Raw genomic sequence first — 15623 nt, forward strand, 5'->3', positions numbered from 1 at the left:
TTTTTTTTGGTAACGTAGGTCTTAGGATTTTCAGTCTCACAAGTACTAATGATTAGATGTTTTATTTTGAATGCTTGACTTACAGGAATCATTAAATGTGAATCTAGCCAGGCGTAGTGGGTCCTGCCTGCGATTGCAGCACTTTGGGAAGTGGACACGGGGATTTCTTGAGCCTGGGAGTTCACGACCAGCCTGAGTAACATAAAGAGACCCTGTCTCTACAGAATATTAAAACAAAAACAGAAATTAGCCAAGCGTGGTGGCATGAGCTGTGGTCCCAGCTATTCAGGAGGTGGAAATGGGAGGGTCATTTGAATCCAGGAGGTTGAGGCTGCAGTGAGCCATGATCACATCACTGCACCCTGGCCTGGATGATGGAACAAGACCCTGTTTAAAAAAACCTGAAAGAATCTGATGAGATTTAGCACATATTTGATTACGTATGTTATATCTTTACCAGGAAATTTATTTAATCAGTTTTTATGACATTTTACCCAATAGAAAGAAGAATAAATCTCATCGAGATATTAAGCGAATGCAGTGTGAGTGTACACCTCTTTCTAAAGATGAAAGAGCTCAAGGTGAAATAGCATGTGGAGAAGATTGTCTTAATCGTCTTCTCATGATTGAATGGTAAGTAAATTAGAATACCCTGCTTTTGCTCAACACTTCTATTAAATGTCTCTAAATATTGAATTATCAATGAAGAAAAAAATTTAACCTTTCTCCTACCTATGGATGACTATAAGCAAAGAAGTATAGTAGACACTTTGATGTGTAGTAGAAAACAGATATTAATAGGGAAACAAATTTCCCTTGCATTGTGCTTTAGATTACAGTACCCACCATGTTTTAAGTGCTGTGTAAAGTAGTCCTATAGTATTAATTTCTATTGAGTACTTTTTTTATCTTATAATATTCATGTCCTAAGAGGTAAATATTGGTATTTTTTAGCTTTCACTATAAAGTGAAATAAAACCGTAACGTTTCAGAAATGCATAAAGTGAATGTCTTCTTCTCCCAAACATCGATTCCATTGTTTTGTCGTTTTTCCAGAAAACTTTTAATGCCTTTGTTAGCATAGGTAGATATTTTCCTCTTTTTATGTATACAGATAAAATCTTATTCTATATACTTGCCTGGATTTGCTAATCAGACCTAATCAGAGCTCTATGTACAGACCCGACTAAATCTTTCTCTTGACTGCATTATGTATTCATAGCTGGTAATTATTCTGTTGACATATATTTGCTTCTATATTGTTCTTATAAATAGTAAATATCTTTACATTAAAAAATTTAATCTCGGCCAGGTGTAGTGGCTCATGCCTGTAATCCCAGCTATTTGGGAGGCCAAGGCGGGCAGATCACTTGAGGCCAAGGAGTTCAAGATCAGTCTGGCCAACACGGTGAAACCCCATCTCTACTAAAAAATACAAAAATTAGCCAGGCATGATGACACACACCTGTAATCCCAGCTACTCGGGAGGCTGAGGCAGGAGAAGCACTTGAACCCAGGAGGTGGAGGTTGCAGTGAGCTATCACTCTACTGTACTCTAGCCAGGGTGTCAGAGCAAGACCTTGTCTCAAAAAAATTGTTTTGACCAATCTGATTGATGAAAAATATATTCTTGTCTTTAACATGGAAAGAGTATACCTTATTTTTAATATTAATGAAGTGTTTTCTTCTCAAAGCTCAGTTTTTGGTTTTGCTCATGTTATAGTGTTGTGAAAATAAAATATATATACCTTAAAAAAATAAAGAGAAAGCATTTTTGGTATTCTTTATCCAAACTAGAGAGAGAGATGACAGTACAGATGTAAGAAGAGAAGACATAGGGTTAGCATTATTCTAACTTCATATTGTTGCCCTAGTCATTCTTCTGGGTTTTCCTGCCAACCTTGTGAAGCATACATGAAGAAAAAAATTTCTTTATATTATTCACACACTTTAGTAGTTCTCTGTTGTTCTCATGATTAGGTTCAAACTTCGCCTTGTATCCAGAGCCCTTCGTAGCATATCATCAACCTGTCTTTTCATCCTCCAGCAACTCACCTTTCTTATCAGTTATCTTTAGTTGTTTCATTTCCCTTTGTCCAAACAGGGATTGTTTTCTTATTTCTGCACACAGGCAGGGACAGTTGTATCTCCAGCTTTCTTTGTGCATATCCTATGTATTATTAGAGATTCTGCCTTAAATTCTCTTCCCTCCTGAAAGCTTTCCTTTATACTGCCTCACTCTGAAGCAAATCCTTCATCCTTTGACCATTGCTAAAAATGTTATTTGCTGCTGGGTTGGCAATAAATAATAATGTATTAAAAATGGTTAATTTCTAGTAGCCTTTTTTTTTTTTCTTTTTGAGACAGTCTCCCCTGTCGCCCAGGCTAGAGTGTAGTGGTGTGATCTTGACTCACTACAACCTCTGCCTCCTGAGTTCAAGCAATTCTCCTGCCTCAGCCTCCCAAGTAGCTGGGATTACAGGCATGCACTATCATGATTGGCTAATTTTTGTAACTTTAGGAGAGACAGCGTTTCACTATGTTGGTGAGGGTGGTCTTGAATTCCTGACCTCAAGTGATCCACCTGCCTCAGCCTCCCAAAGTGCTGGGATTACAGGCACGAGCCACCGAACTTGGCCCCCTCTAGTGTAGTTTTAATCATTGTTAAAAACCTTTATATCTATCACATATTAAGAAGTAAATCAGTGTTTGATTTTATCATTTTTACTCTAGGATCCATGGGAGAAGAGCCTTGCCATGTCATTCTGTTTACTCTGAACAAGGATATGTTTAATAATGACTTCAGATTTTCTCAATTGTAGATCAAGTAGTTAGCTGTGTTCAAAAAATGAAAAGTGATTAGAGTAGAAGGAAGGGAAGGTGCACTTACAGAAAATAAGTTCTGCAGAGTTGTCAATGTACAGAAAGCTTACATGCAGCCTGAAAATGTATTATAGACACCTAGAGAGTGGTAGACATTTCCTGTGATGACCAGATGTCAAGGCTGTATTGTGGGTATGATCTGTTTAAGTAACAATGTAGATACTCAGTTCTAAGGAATCCCTTTGTGATGGAAGGAAAGGAAGGCTTAGTTGGGGGTTAGTCATACATATGCTAATTGTACCATAAAAGTATGTATATGTGTAGTTATACTAACACATTTTTTCAAAGTTACTTTGGTTCTTTTGCTGCTTTAAAGAATTAAGTTTCCTCCTCTTCTCATTTCAGTTCTTCTCGGTGTCCAAATGGGGATTATTGTTCCAATAGACGGTTTCAGAGAAAACAGCATGCAGATGTGGAAGTCATACTCACAGAAAAGAAAGGCTGGGGCTTGAGAGCTGCCAAAGACCTTCCTTCGTAAGTTCTGTTTTAATTTCGTTTCACTTCACTTTTTTTTTTTTTTTTGAGACGAGGTCTTACTCTGTCGCCAAGGCTGGAGTGCAGTGGCGCAATCTTGGCTCACTGGAATCTCTGCCTTCCGGATTCAAGCGATTCTCCTGCCTCAGCCTCTCAAGTAGCTGGGACTACAGGTGCATGCCACCACGCCCGGCTCATTTTTTTTGTATTTTTTTGGTAGAGACATTGTTTCACCATGTTGGCCAGGCTGGTTTCGAACTCTGAACGCAAGTTATCCGCCCACCTTGGCCTCCCAAAGCGCTGAGATTACAGGCGTGAGCCGTCGCGCCCAGCCTTCGCTTCATTTTTGTCTTGTTGAACTTAGATGTTTTTGTAGGAAAACAATTTCTGTATTACACTGAGGTTTAATGATGATCATTATGTAGAATGACCACTTGGTAGCTGGTTTGTTGTTAAAAAAAATTTTTTTTTCTTTTTTAGTAATTATGTTTTCTTTAATTCCAAGCAACTACCAACTGTATACTGTGGACCCCCAGAATCTCTGTGAAGCTATATAAAAAGGAGTTGGGACAGAATCCATTAGTATACATAAAATTGAGTTGGGGTAAGAGTAGAAGACAAGGCCAGGTGCAGTGGCTCATGCCTGTAATCTCAGTGCTATGGGGAGCTGAGTGGGAGAACTGCTTGGGCCCAGGAGTTCAAGGTTACAATGAGCTGTGATCATGCCACTGCATTCCAGTCGGGATGGCAATGATCTCTTGTCTCTTAAAGAAAAAAAAAAAAAAAGAGTAGAAGAGAGTACCTGAGCATATCAAGGTTAAGAATTAAAACATACTTGATAGATTAATGATTATCAAGTATGAATGAATGAATAAATGTTGCCTTCCATCTAACTCATGTAACTTTTTAATACAGCAAAAGGTTCACTTTATTTTCTGCCACATTCAGTATTTCCTGGAAATGTTTAAGTTTCTTACATAGAGCATATTTAAAGTATTCTTGGCTGGGCATGGTGACTCATGCTTGTAATCCTAGCACTTTGGGAAGGCAAGGTGAGTGGATCACCTGAAGTCGGGAGTTCGAGACCAACCTGGCCAACATGGCAAAACCCCGTCTCTACTAAAAATACAAAAATTAGATGTGTGTGATGGCACACGCCTATAATGCCAGCTACCCAGGAGGCTGAGGTAGGAGAATAGCTTGAACTCGGGAGGCGGAGGTTGCAGTGAGGCGAGATCATGCCACTGCACTCTAGCCTGGGAGACAGAGCAAGACTCCATCTCAGAAACAAACAAACAAAAAAACCAAAATTAGGCTGAGCGTGGTGGTTCACGCCTGTAATCCCAGCAGTTTGGGAGGCCGTGGTGGGCAGATTACCTGAGGTCAGGAGTTCAAGACCAGCCTGGCCAATGTGGTGAAACTCTATCTCTACTAAAAATACAAAGATTAGCTGGATGTTGTGGCAGGTGCCAATAATCTTGGCTACTTGGGGGGCTGAGGCAGGAGAATCTCTTGAATCAGGGAAGGGAAGATTGCAGTGAGCCAAGTTTTCGCCATTGTACTCCAGCCTGGGCGACAAGAATGAAACTCTGTCTCAAAAAACAAAACAAAAACCAAAAATTAGCCAGGCATGATGGCGCACACCTGTAATCCCAGCTACTCGGGAGGCTGAGGCAGAAGAATTTGCTTCAACCCACTAGGAGGAGGTTGCAGTGAATCGAGATCATGCCACTGCATTCCAGCCTGGGCAACAGAGCAAAACTGTCTCCAAAAAAGAAAAAAAGTATTCTTAATGAAAGTCGAGTGCCTCTTTGAAGTTAAATATAAAATATAAACAAATTACATGTGTTTATGGTTGAAATATTTAAAAAATATATTAAAAAAATGGAAATAAAACATTTGCTGGATTCTAGTAGCTTAGACATAACTATTCTTTAAGAACGTTCTGAGCATATGGCCACACTTGGATGGGAGTTGGAGTTGGGACAGGACTTGGTGGGGTTTAGTCTGTTTATTGTGGGAATTCAAAACACAGGTAATAAAGACAGTAATTTTTTTTTCTTACTGTTTTCCCCTTGGCAATAATTTAGTTTTATGACAGGAATCCTCATATATGTTTTAATAAGCAAATTGTTCTTTATTTTTTTTCTTTTGAAGATAAGAAATGATGTTTATATTAATCTATCCTTTGGAGAACCAATCAGAAAAAAAACATGTTTTGTTACACAAAAAGGGGGCTGGTAGGAACCTCATAGATTTCCCTTCTCCTCAAAGTGTTGTAAAAACACATCCTGGCTCATAACTGATTTTTATTATTTTTTATTTTTTTGAGACAGTGTCTTGCCCTGTCACCCTCACTGGAGTGTCCTGGCGCAGTCATAGCTCACTGCAGTCTCGACCTCCCAAGCTCAATTTATCCTCCTGCCTTAGCCTTCTGAGTAGCTGAGACTATAGGTGTGAGCCACTATGCCCAGCTCCTTTTTTTTTCTATTTTTTGTAGAGATGGGGTCCTCACTATGTTGCCTAGGCTCCTCATAACTGGTTTTTAATTGTTTATTTGAAACAAATATCCCACAGAATTGTCATATGCCCCATATCCAATTTATTGGATTCTTTATAGTATTTTAAACAAATAATTGATTATACTTCCTTTGAACACTGTTAATGATACAGAAATCAATACCTCTCAAAGCAGCCCATTGAATTTCCAAAATCACTAGTTCTAGTCCAGACGCACATTTTCAAAGATGCCTTCTTTCATTCTGCCCTAGCCAGCCAGGCCTTCTTGAGAGTTTTTTTTTTTTTTTAAAGTAACCACAGTTTGGACACAAGCCTCTCTTAACAGGGACAATAGTGGATGAGCTGTCTGGACACTGGTCCTTTGTGGTATCTGCAGTAAAACACACAGCTTCAAACCTGATCTAAATTCTGTTGCTTGCAACAGACACTCTTTGATAGCTCAGTGCTCTTCTTATATTAAGGGGAAAGGAGATTGGGGAAGGGAGGAAAGGATGTGTGGCTCCAGTTTATATGCCAGGTTAAAACTTCCTAAAGCTCTTTCATTTTCTTCAGCTATTCACAGAGAACCCTGCTTTGGTAAAAGATACTAGGACTTAATGTCTCTGTGTTTCCCATACCTTCCTACTCCTATAATTTCCACATGATGATGGTAATACCAGTAGTTATGAATTTCATAAAGTAGTCACAACTCTTGAGTTGTTTACTGGTAGAATATTACCATTTAATAAGCACAAATTGTCAGATCTACACAGGATGAGAAATTATTTGGAGCTAAGTTGCTAGTTAGTGTTAAAGTGCCATGGCAGACCTCACCAAAAAAGCAGATTACTATCAAAACCCCTGTAGTTTTAGGAAATATCCCAGTTGTAGGAAGAGAAGGCAGGGCTGTCCAGGTTGACTTAATGTAATTGGATACCAGATAGGGTTTTGAGGTAAAATTCACATAATATAATATTGACCATTTTAAAGTTTACAATTCAGTACCATTTAGTGCATTCATAATCTTGTGCAACCATCACCTTTGTCTATGTCCAGAACATTTTCATCATCTGAAAAGGGAACTCTGTACCTGTTAAGCAGAATCTTCTCATACCTGCCTCCTCCCAGGCCTGGCAGCCACTAGTTTGCTTTCTGTGTCTGAGGGTTGGATCTATTCTCGGTATTTCATATAAATGAAATTATACAGTATGTGGCCTTTTGTGTGTGGCTTCTTTCGCTTAGCATTATGTTTTTGAGGTTTCATCTGTATTGGAGCATGTGTCAGCACTTAATTCCTATTTATGGCTGAATAATAGTCTCTTATATGGATATATGATATTTGTATATCCTTTTGTTAGTTGATGGACATTTGGGCAAATGAGGCTTTTTTTTAGATGGAGTCTTGCTCTGTCACCCAGGCTGGAGTGCAGTGGCACGATCACGGCTCACTGCAACCTCTGCTTCCTGGGTTCAAGGGATTCTCCTGCCTCAGCCTCCTGAGTAGCTGGGATTACAGGTGTGTGCCATCATGCCCAGCTAATTTTTATATTTTTAGTAGAGATGAAGTTTTACTGTGTTGGCCCAGCTGGTCTGGAACTCCTGACTACAGGTGATCTGCCTGGCTTGGCTTCCCAAGTGCTGGAATTACAGGGGTGAGCCACCGTGCCTGGCCGAAATGATGTTTTTTTAGAAGCCATCTTTCCCTTCCACTTTTTTTTGTTGTTGTTTTTCGACACAGGGTCTCACTCTGCTGCCCAGGCTCGAATGCAGTGGTGCGATCACAGCTTACTGCCACCTCGACCTCCTGGGCTCAGGTGATCCTCCCACCTCAACCTCCTCAGTAGCTGGGACTACAGGTATACACTACCATACTCTGCTAATTTTTTTTGTATTTTTAGTAGAGACAGGGTTTTGCTGTGTTGCCCAGGATGGTCTCGAACTCCTGAGCTCCAGTGATCCTCCCACCTTGACTTTCCAAAGTACTGGTATTACAGGCGTGAGCCACCACACCTGAGCCGTTTTATTAATAAAAAGTTTCAAACTTACAGAAAAGTTGAAAGAGTGGAACAGTTAGCATCCATATAAGCATCACTTAGATTTTATAGTTATTAACATTTTGTTCTGTTTGCTTTATTTTACATTCTCTGTCTGCCCGTCTCTTTTTATCTATAGTCTTTTTTTTTTTAATGAAGCTTAAAGAGAGTTGCAGACATTACCCTTAACCCCTAAACCTTCCATAGCTTTGCAGTGACAGTGGCAGTTTCTGTCCTCATCTACCTGCCATAGTAGAGCCCTGTTGCCCTGAAAAGGCTTTGAGGAGAAGGAGTTCAGTGAAGTGACTCTATTCAGCCAGAGCAAATTTCAGACTTAGAAAAAGATTAATAAGAATCATAAGAATCACACTTCTCATTGCCTTTGCCTTCATGGGATTTAGTCAGTGCATGCCAGGCAATTTGATGTTTTTCTGCTTTGTTTTTGTTTTTATTTTGGTTTTTAATTGAGACATGTAGCTTCTCTAAGAAACCTAAATCTTAGAGTTTTAAGGACTGCATGATAGACTTTTACATCAGCCTCATTTAGTTTTTTGGAGGTTAGGCAGCTGAAGGGTCTAGCCACTCTTCCTACATTCCCCAAATTCCTGAGGACTTTGAGATGCTTCTCTCAGCTGCTTCCTCAAGCTCAAACTGTCAGGTCCATGTGTGTTGGTATATCAGATTTCCTGATGTGGGATCTCTACTCTGAGTGATTTTAGTGGCCGGTCAGGCTCTGATATTTAAGAACTTTTTCTAAATAAGGTGATTTGAGAGTAATATCATTAGAATTGAATATTTTAGTATAATTCAATAAAGCATCTTTATGATATAATGTGGTAAATAGTTATTCAGGTGGAGTTTGAATCCCAGGCTGTGATTGAGCTTTGTGAAGTTGGATAGATCACCTATGTTATCCAAACTCTGTCTTATTTGTCAAATGGGCATAATATTGATGCCAGATGACATCAGTTTGCTTTATTTTTATTTTTCATACTACCTCTCAAAAACAGGTAATCAAGCCTTAAATGAGTAAGTTCAGGGAAGATAGATTTTTGGCAGGAGAGGGATTGGAAATATTTTTTATGTATGTAGTTCCAGATCCTGGATAATATATGTTTTCTATGTTTTGTAGTCACCACATTTAATTCACAAGACAGTCTATGATGTCATTTTTCTTTTTCTCTCTTTTTTAAGTTTTTAAAAAATGTTTTTAAACATTTTTTAAAAACTTATTTTGATAGAGACGGGGTTTCGCCATGTTGCCCAGCTGGTCTCAAACTCCCAGGCTTAAGCGATCTACCCACCTTGGCCTCCCAAAGTGCTGGGATTACAGACTTGAGCCACTGTGCCCAGACTTTTTTTCTTCTTTTAATGCAACGGGGTCTTGCTCTGTCACCTAGCCTGGAGTGCAGTAATGTGATCATAGCTCACTGTAGATTCAAACTCAGGGCTCAAGTAATTCTCCTGCACCAGCCTTTCAACTGACTGGGACTATAGGCACATAATACCATGGCCAGCTAATTTTTAAATTTTTTATTGTTTGTCAAGATGAGGTCTTCCTGTGTTTCCCAGGCTGGTCTTGAACTCCTGAGCCAAAGCAGTCGTCCCACCTCGGCCACCCAGAGTGACTTTTCTTTTTCTTGAGGGAGGGCACTAATCCTAGAAGTGGAGAGTCCAACATTGTAGGACCTCAAATATTGTCATCATTTTAAATTATTTACAAGATGATAAGCTTCTGGGGTTAGAAAGGACATTTCAAATATTGGTTATAAAGGTAATAATTTGATTTTCTAGGTTTACTCATGAATAATCAGATTTTTATTATTGAGACCTAAATGTGTTTGTGATGGACTACTATATAAATATATATATACATCCACTATAAACTTCTCCAATCCTGTTTTTGAGCTCTGCTTTTTAATATATGTATTCTTTTCTCATTTGTTTTTAATTGCTTTATTTTTTAAAGTAAAAGGATTTAATTTTTTTCAGTTGGCAAAGTTAACTCCTTTAATAAGTACATTGATTATGCCAGTATGTTGTAAACAAATACAAAAGATTTACATTAAAAAAATGTCTTTGGTTAGAGTTAGGGCATGTTTATTTTGAGGGGATAAGAAAAGACCTTCAGGCAGGCCATTTCATGTCAGAACTTAGGAGCAAAATGTAGTATGACATTTGTCTACATAGAACTAATAGTTGAAGTCATTGGTTAGAATGAGCTTTTAGAGAATAAAGCGAAGGGGAAAAGACTGAGAATTTAATATCTTCCGTACAGAATAAATAGGTAAATAATCAAGAAAAGAACATTCAAGGATATAGGGTAACTGAAAGATGCCAAAGAAGAAGATAAATCATAATTACTGATAACATTCTGAAGAGAACTCACAGAGAATGTCATTACATAAAGGGGGTTAGATTTGATCTTTAACGTTTTTAGAGACCTTTGAGAGTAAAGACAGCAGAAGAGCTGCTATATTTAAGTTGCTTTTTTTTTTTTTTTTTTTTTTTTTTTTTTGAGACGGAGTCTCACTCTGTTGCCCAGGCTGGAGTGCAGTGGCACGATCTTGGCTCACTGCAACCTCTGCCTCCCAGGTTCAAGCAATTCTCCTGTCTCAGCCTCCCGAGTAGCTGGGACTACAGGTGCATGCTACCACACCTGGCTAATTTTTGTATTTTTGGTAGAGTTGGGGTTTCACCATGTTGGTCAGGCTGGTCTCCAACTTCTGACCTCAGGTGATCCACCCGCCTCTACCTCCCAAAGTGCTGGGATTACAGGCATGAGCCCCCGTGCCCGACTGCCCTTTTTTTTTTTTTTTTTTTTTTAAAGAACAAAAATCCTCTAACTTTTCAGTGTCTCTTGATTTCTTCAGACCTGTTTTCCAGCTGTTAATAACTGGTTTTTTGATATCGTAAGCCAGACTTGAATGTTTTAGTATCTAGTTAAAGGATATATATTTTGGTAGTAGGTATAAATTATAAAAGCATCTTAGAATGAACATTCTTTGAAAAGTACTATGAAGGAGAAAAGTAACCTTGGTTAGAAGCTAGATACTTTACATATGTTTGAAATTTATTTTATGTAATAACTAAATTATCCACATTGCAATATTTATTTAAATTCCTTATTTTTGCCTGAGCATATATGTTTTCCATACTGCTCCTAGGCAGGAAGTGCTATTTTTTTCCTTTTGGTTTGCAGGAACACCTTTGTCCTAGAATATTGTGGAGAGGTACTCGATCATAAAGAGTTTAAAGCTCGAGTAAAGGAGTATGCACGAAACAAAAACATCCATTACTATTTCATGGCCCTGAAGAATGATGAGGTAAGCAGCATGGATATGTTTGCCTTGAAACAGATCTGTTAGGTTTGAAGGAGCCATTGATACTGACTGATTTATTTTATTTTATTTTTTTTTGAGACGGAGTCTCGCTTTGTCACCCAGGCTGGAGTGCAGTGGCGAGGTCTCGGCTCACTGCAACTTGTGCTTCCTGGGTTCAAGCGATTCTCCTGCCTCAGCTTCCTGAGTAGCTGGGATTACAGGCGCCCACCACCATACCTTGCTAATTTTTGTATTTTTAGTAGAGCCGGGGTTTCACCACGTTGGCCAGGCTGGTCTTGAACTCCTGACCTCACCAAAGTGTTGAGATTACAGTTGTGAGCCACCGTGTCCTGCTGACTGATTTCTAAAATATATTAAGTGACAAAAATGAGGGGCAGAGCAGTATAAATAGTTAGCTTCTATTTGTTTACAAAAAGCATGGAAGTTACTGTTGCATCACAAGGTAGAAAATAAAAACATGGAAGAGAGAGGAATTTACATATATATGTAAAGATAAACGTAGTGTGTTTTAAATTACAACTCTTAGAAATTATTGATGACCCCCAGAGTGCTTTTTCTTTCTTTTTTGTTTGGGAGACAGTGTCTTGCTGAATTACCCGGGCTGGAGTGTGGTGGTGCCATCTTGGCTCATTGCAACCTCTACCTCGTGGGTTCAAGAGATTCTTGTGCCTCAGTCTTCTGAGTAGCTGGGACTACAGGCATACACCATCATGCCCAGCTAATTTTTGTATTTTTAGTAGAGACGGGGTTTTGCCATGTTGGCCAGGCTGGTCTTGAACTCCTGGACTCAAGCAATCCACGTGCCTCAGCCTCCCAAGGTACTGGTATTATAGGTGTGAGCCACCATGCCTGGCCCCAAAGTGCTTTTGCTTATATAGGTTATGTGAGTTATAATTACTTTTATTTAATCATGTTAAAAATTACAACTGAGAAATTTAGAATGTCTATTTAAAACTACATTAGGGCCAAGTGAGAGAATCATTTGAGGCCAAAAGAGGCCAACCTGGGCAACATAGTGAGACCTCATCTCTACAAAAACTAAAAAAAAATTAACCAGGTGTGGTTTTGCATGCATCTAGCTCCAGCTGCTCCAAAGGCTCAGACCGAAGGCTGAAACAGAGGATCACTTGAGTGTTGGCCCAGATTGGCCTGCCAGAGCGTTGAGATTACAGGCGTGAACCACTACACCCAGCCCATTTTGGTCTTTATTGAGAAGTTTGTTGATGTTTTGTGGCCAGAAATATGCCATAGGAACTTAACTATTGTTTAGTATCAGTTAGCCTATGGTAAAATTGGTTTTCTTGTATGTTGTTTTGCTTTTGTAAGCTGCAGTTTCAAAGAACCTGTTGATGACTTTAAGTAGGAACTTAACTGTAATAATACTTATAATGTAATAATACCATTACTTATTGATACAAATAACATGGTATTATAAAAAAATAACTTTTTTTTTTTTTTTTTTTTTTTAAAGTCAGGGTCTTGCTCTGTTACAGCCCAGCTTGGGGATTGGTGGCATGATGATAGCTCACTGCAGCCTTGAACTGCTGGGCTCAAGCAGTCCCCCCACCTCAGTCTTCTGAGGTGCTGGAACTACAGGCACATGCCACTATGCCTGGCTTATTTTTAAATTTTTTGTAGAGACAGGGTCTTGCTGTGTTGCCCAGGCTGGTCTCAAACTTCTGACCTGAAGCAGTCCTCCTGCCTCAGCTTCCCAAAGCACTGGGATTACAGGCATAAACCACTGTGCCTGGCCTTGGAAAAGAATTATTTAAATTTTTTTTTTTTTTTTTTTTTTTTTTTTTTTTTTTTTAGTGAAAAGAGTTGCATCGCTTTACATTTTTATAAATGTTTTTAATGTCTGGCTTAATAGAATTCAGTTCGATTCTCATATATCTGCCTCTGTATTCAGTGTGGAAATGTAAATTCTAGGGATCTAACCCTAGAGCTATTTAGTTTAACCCTAGGGGTGGGTTCAGCAAGTTTTAACAAACTCTCCATGGGATTTGGATACACACTCAAGGTTGAGACCTAGGGCGTTGTGACAAGCCCACACTTCAAAGTGAAGCATTATACCATGCAGTGAGATTGGGATGTAATAGAATATAAGAAATGGCTAAGGATAAATGGGAGAGACATTGGTAAAGATAATTTTGCCTATAGGCCAAAGTTTATAATTAGCAGATCTTCCAAAAGCATTAGTTAGGTATTTGTCGCTTTTAAATGTGAAGTAGTGTGACAATTCTCTGAAGCAAGGGCAAAGTGGGGGTAAGGGAGTGTGTATGTGTGCGTGCGTGTGCATTGCATGCATCTTACATTTGTCTTAATGCTTTTCCTTTGTAAAATGTGTAAATTTTTTTTGATTCAATGGGTTAATTTAATTTACAGTGTCATCTGTCTTCAGTTAGAAATAATGGAAACTGAGCTGTTTACATAGAAAGACTATGAAGCTAGTAGTCAGGAGGCCTCACTGCCCTGCCTTAACTGATTAGGTTTTGCAGCCCAATCTTTTTTTTAATTGATGCATAAGACATGTATGTAGTTTTGGGGGTAATTGCATGAATATTTAAGGTATTTTTTTTAATTCTTAAATGATCCTCTTCTCCCAGATAATAGATGCCACTCAAAAAGGAAATTGCTCTCGTTTCATGAATCACAGCTGTGAACCAAACTGTGAAACCCAAAAAGTAAGTTGACGTGGATTTAGAGTTTGAGGTATTTGTTCACGATTATTGTTCAGACAATTAATTTTAGATCTCATATCTAAGGTACTCATGAATTTTTTAGTACCTTTTTCCTATTCTGTTTTATTATTTAAGATTTTATTTTGAAATAAGTTTAGATTTCTAGGAATGTTGGAAAAATAGTATTGACTACACCCATATCAGTCTTCACTTAGCTTTCCCAATGTTAACATCATATGTAACCATAATAAAAGGATCAGATCCAGGGAATGCTATTAAGTAACATAAAGACCTTATTCAAATTTTGACAGCTGTTGTTTTTCTGGTTCAAGATCCAATCCAAGAACTCGCATTGCATTTAGTTGTAACCTCTCCTTGCCCGTAATTACTTTAGATATTATTTTAATGGTGCCAAAATACAAAACTGAATTTTAATTTTGAAAGTTCAGTGTGTATTTGGATTCTTTATCAGGTCTTATCTAGGTGCAATATTTGACTTTAAGTAACACTTATGAGGGACTGAACAACTGACATTGAGAGGGATTGTATCTTTGTTTTTTTTTTCGCCCAGGCTGGAGCGCAGTGACATGATCTCGGCTCACTGCAACCTCCGCCTCCTGGATTCATGTGATTCTTCTGTCTCAGCCTCCCAAGTAGCTGGGATTACATGTGCGTGCCATCACGTCCGGCTAATTTTTTTGGTGTTTTTTAGTAGAGATGGGGTTTTGCCATGTTGGCCAGGCTGGTCTCGAACTCCTGGCCTCAAGCGATCCACCCCTGTCGGCCTCCCAAAGTGCTGAGATTACAGGCGTGAGCCTCCGCTCCCAGCTGGGATTGTAACTTTTTTAGGTTAAAGCTATGAACCCGCTCTGCAAATGTATATCATTGATTTCCTCTCATGTTGAAATAGTGCTTTTGAGTCTTGGGTATTTTTTGCCCTTTGATCTATACACTAATAGATTTTATGCATGGCTCTTCTAAGAGCCAAGTTGTATAACAAAAAGGGGAACCTACTGTGGAATCATTCAACCTAGGTTTTGGTTATAGTTCTGCCAGAGCTCATGTCTAGCTGTGAGAATCCCACTGTACAGTGTCCCTTAATCTCTGCAAGTCTGGAGTTTTCATTAATAACGTGCAAATTGTCTGGATCAGCACTCCACAGTCCTTGACTTGCTTACATGTTTTGGAACTAAAAGATCTGCCTCCTGTGTATCTGCCCCCATTTTAATTCTTGAGTCTTATGGGACATCTGTTCTGATGTCCCTTTCACTATACTCAGCCAGATGACCACCGCTTCATGGAATTAAACATTTGGGATCAGTGTTTCCTAGTTTCTATATCTCATCTTATCTTACAACATGGTTACTTTTAACATAATGTTAATATAGACTTGGCTTTGATACTCAGTGACACAAGCATCCTCTATTTGCCAATTTTTAGTACAAGTGAATCTTTATGGAAATGTTGATAAAATAGCAATTACGTTTTTTCTTTTTTATTAGAGACACGTTAGAGATATAGCCAGTCTGGTAGTCCATTAAATGAGAGTTACACTTAAATATTTTAGTTCTTTGAAAGAAAAAATTCTCCGTGTGCTATTTGGGAAAACCTTCATTGCCTAAAGACCCATTTGCATAATTAAGGCAGATGATGATGATCTTTATATACATGCACACACACACACTAATAAGTTACTAATTTCTTTTGTT

The 15623-nt window shown here is 38.7% G+C and overlaps 1 protein-coding gene across 4 annotated transcripts in view; it reads left to right on the forward strand.

Annotated features, from left to right (window-relative positions):
• Positions 1-15623, forward strand: part of SETD2 (SET domain containing 2, histone lysine methyltransferase) — a 149764-nt gene that overhangs the window by 48377 nt on the left and 85764 nt on the right. For all 4 annotated transcript variants that reach the window (XR_012090645.1, XM_007984044.3, XM_073010265.1 and 1 more), the window contains exons 4-7: positions 502-633; positions 3229-3357; positions 11092-11215; positions 13840-13917. Coding sequence is in view for 3 of the 4 variants with exons in the window: in XM_007984044.3 (XP_007982235.3) it covers positions 502-633; positions 3229-3357; positions 11092-11215; positions 13840-13917 (463 nt within the window). In the remaining variant the exon portion in view is untranslated. The remainder of the gene's footprint in view (positions 1-501; positions 634-3228; positions 3358-11091; positions 11216-13839; positions 13918-15623) is intronic.

The sequence above is a fragment of the Chlorocebus sabaeus genome, chromosome 22 (assembly GCF_047675955.1).
Source record: "Chlorocebus sabaeus isolate Y175 chromosome 22, mChlSab1.0.hap1, whole genome shotgun sequence".
Classification (NCBI taxonomy): domain Eukaryota; kingdom Metazoa; phylum Chordata; class Mammalia; order Primates; family Cercopithecidae; genus Chlorocebus; species Chlorocebus sabaeus.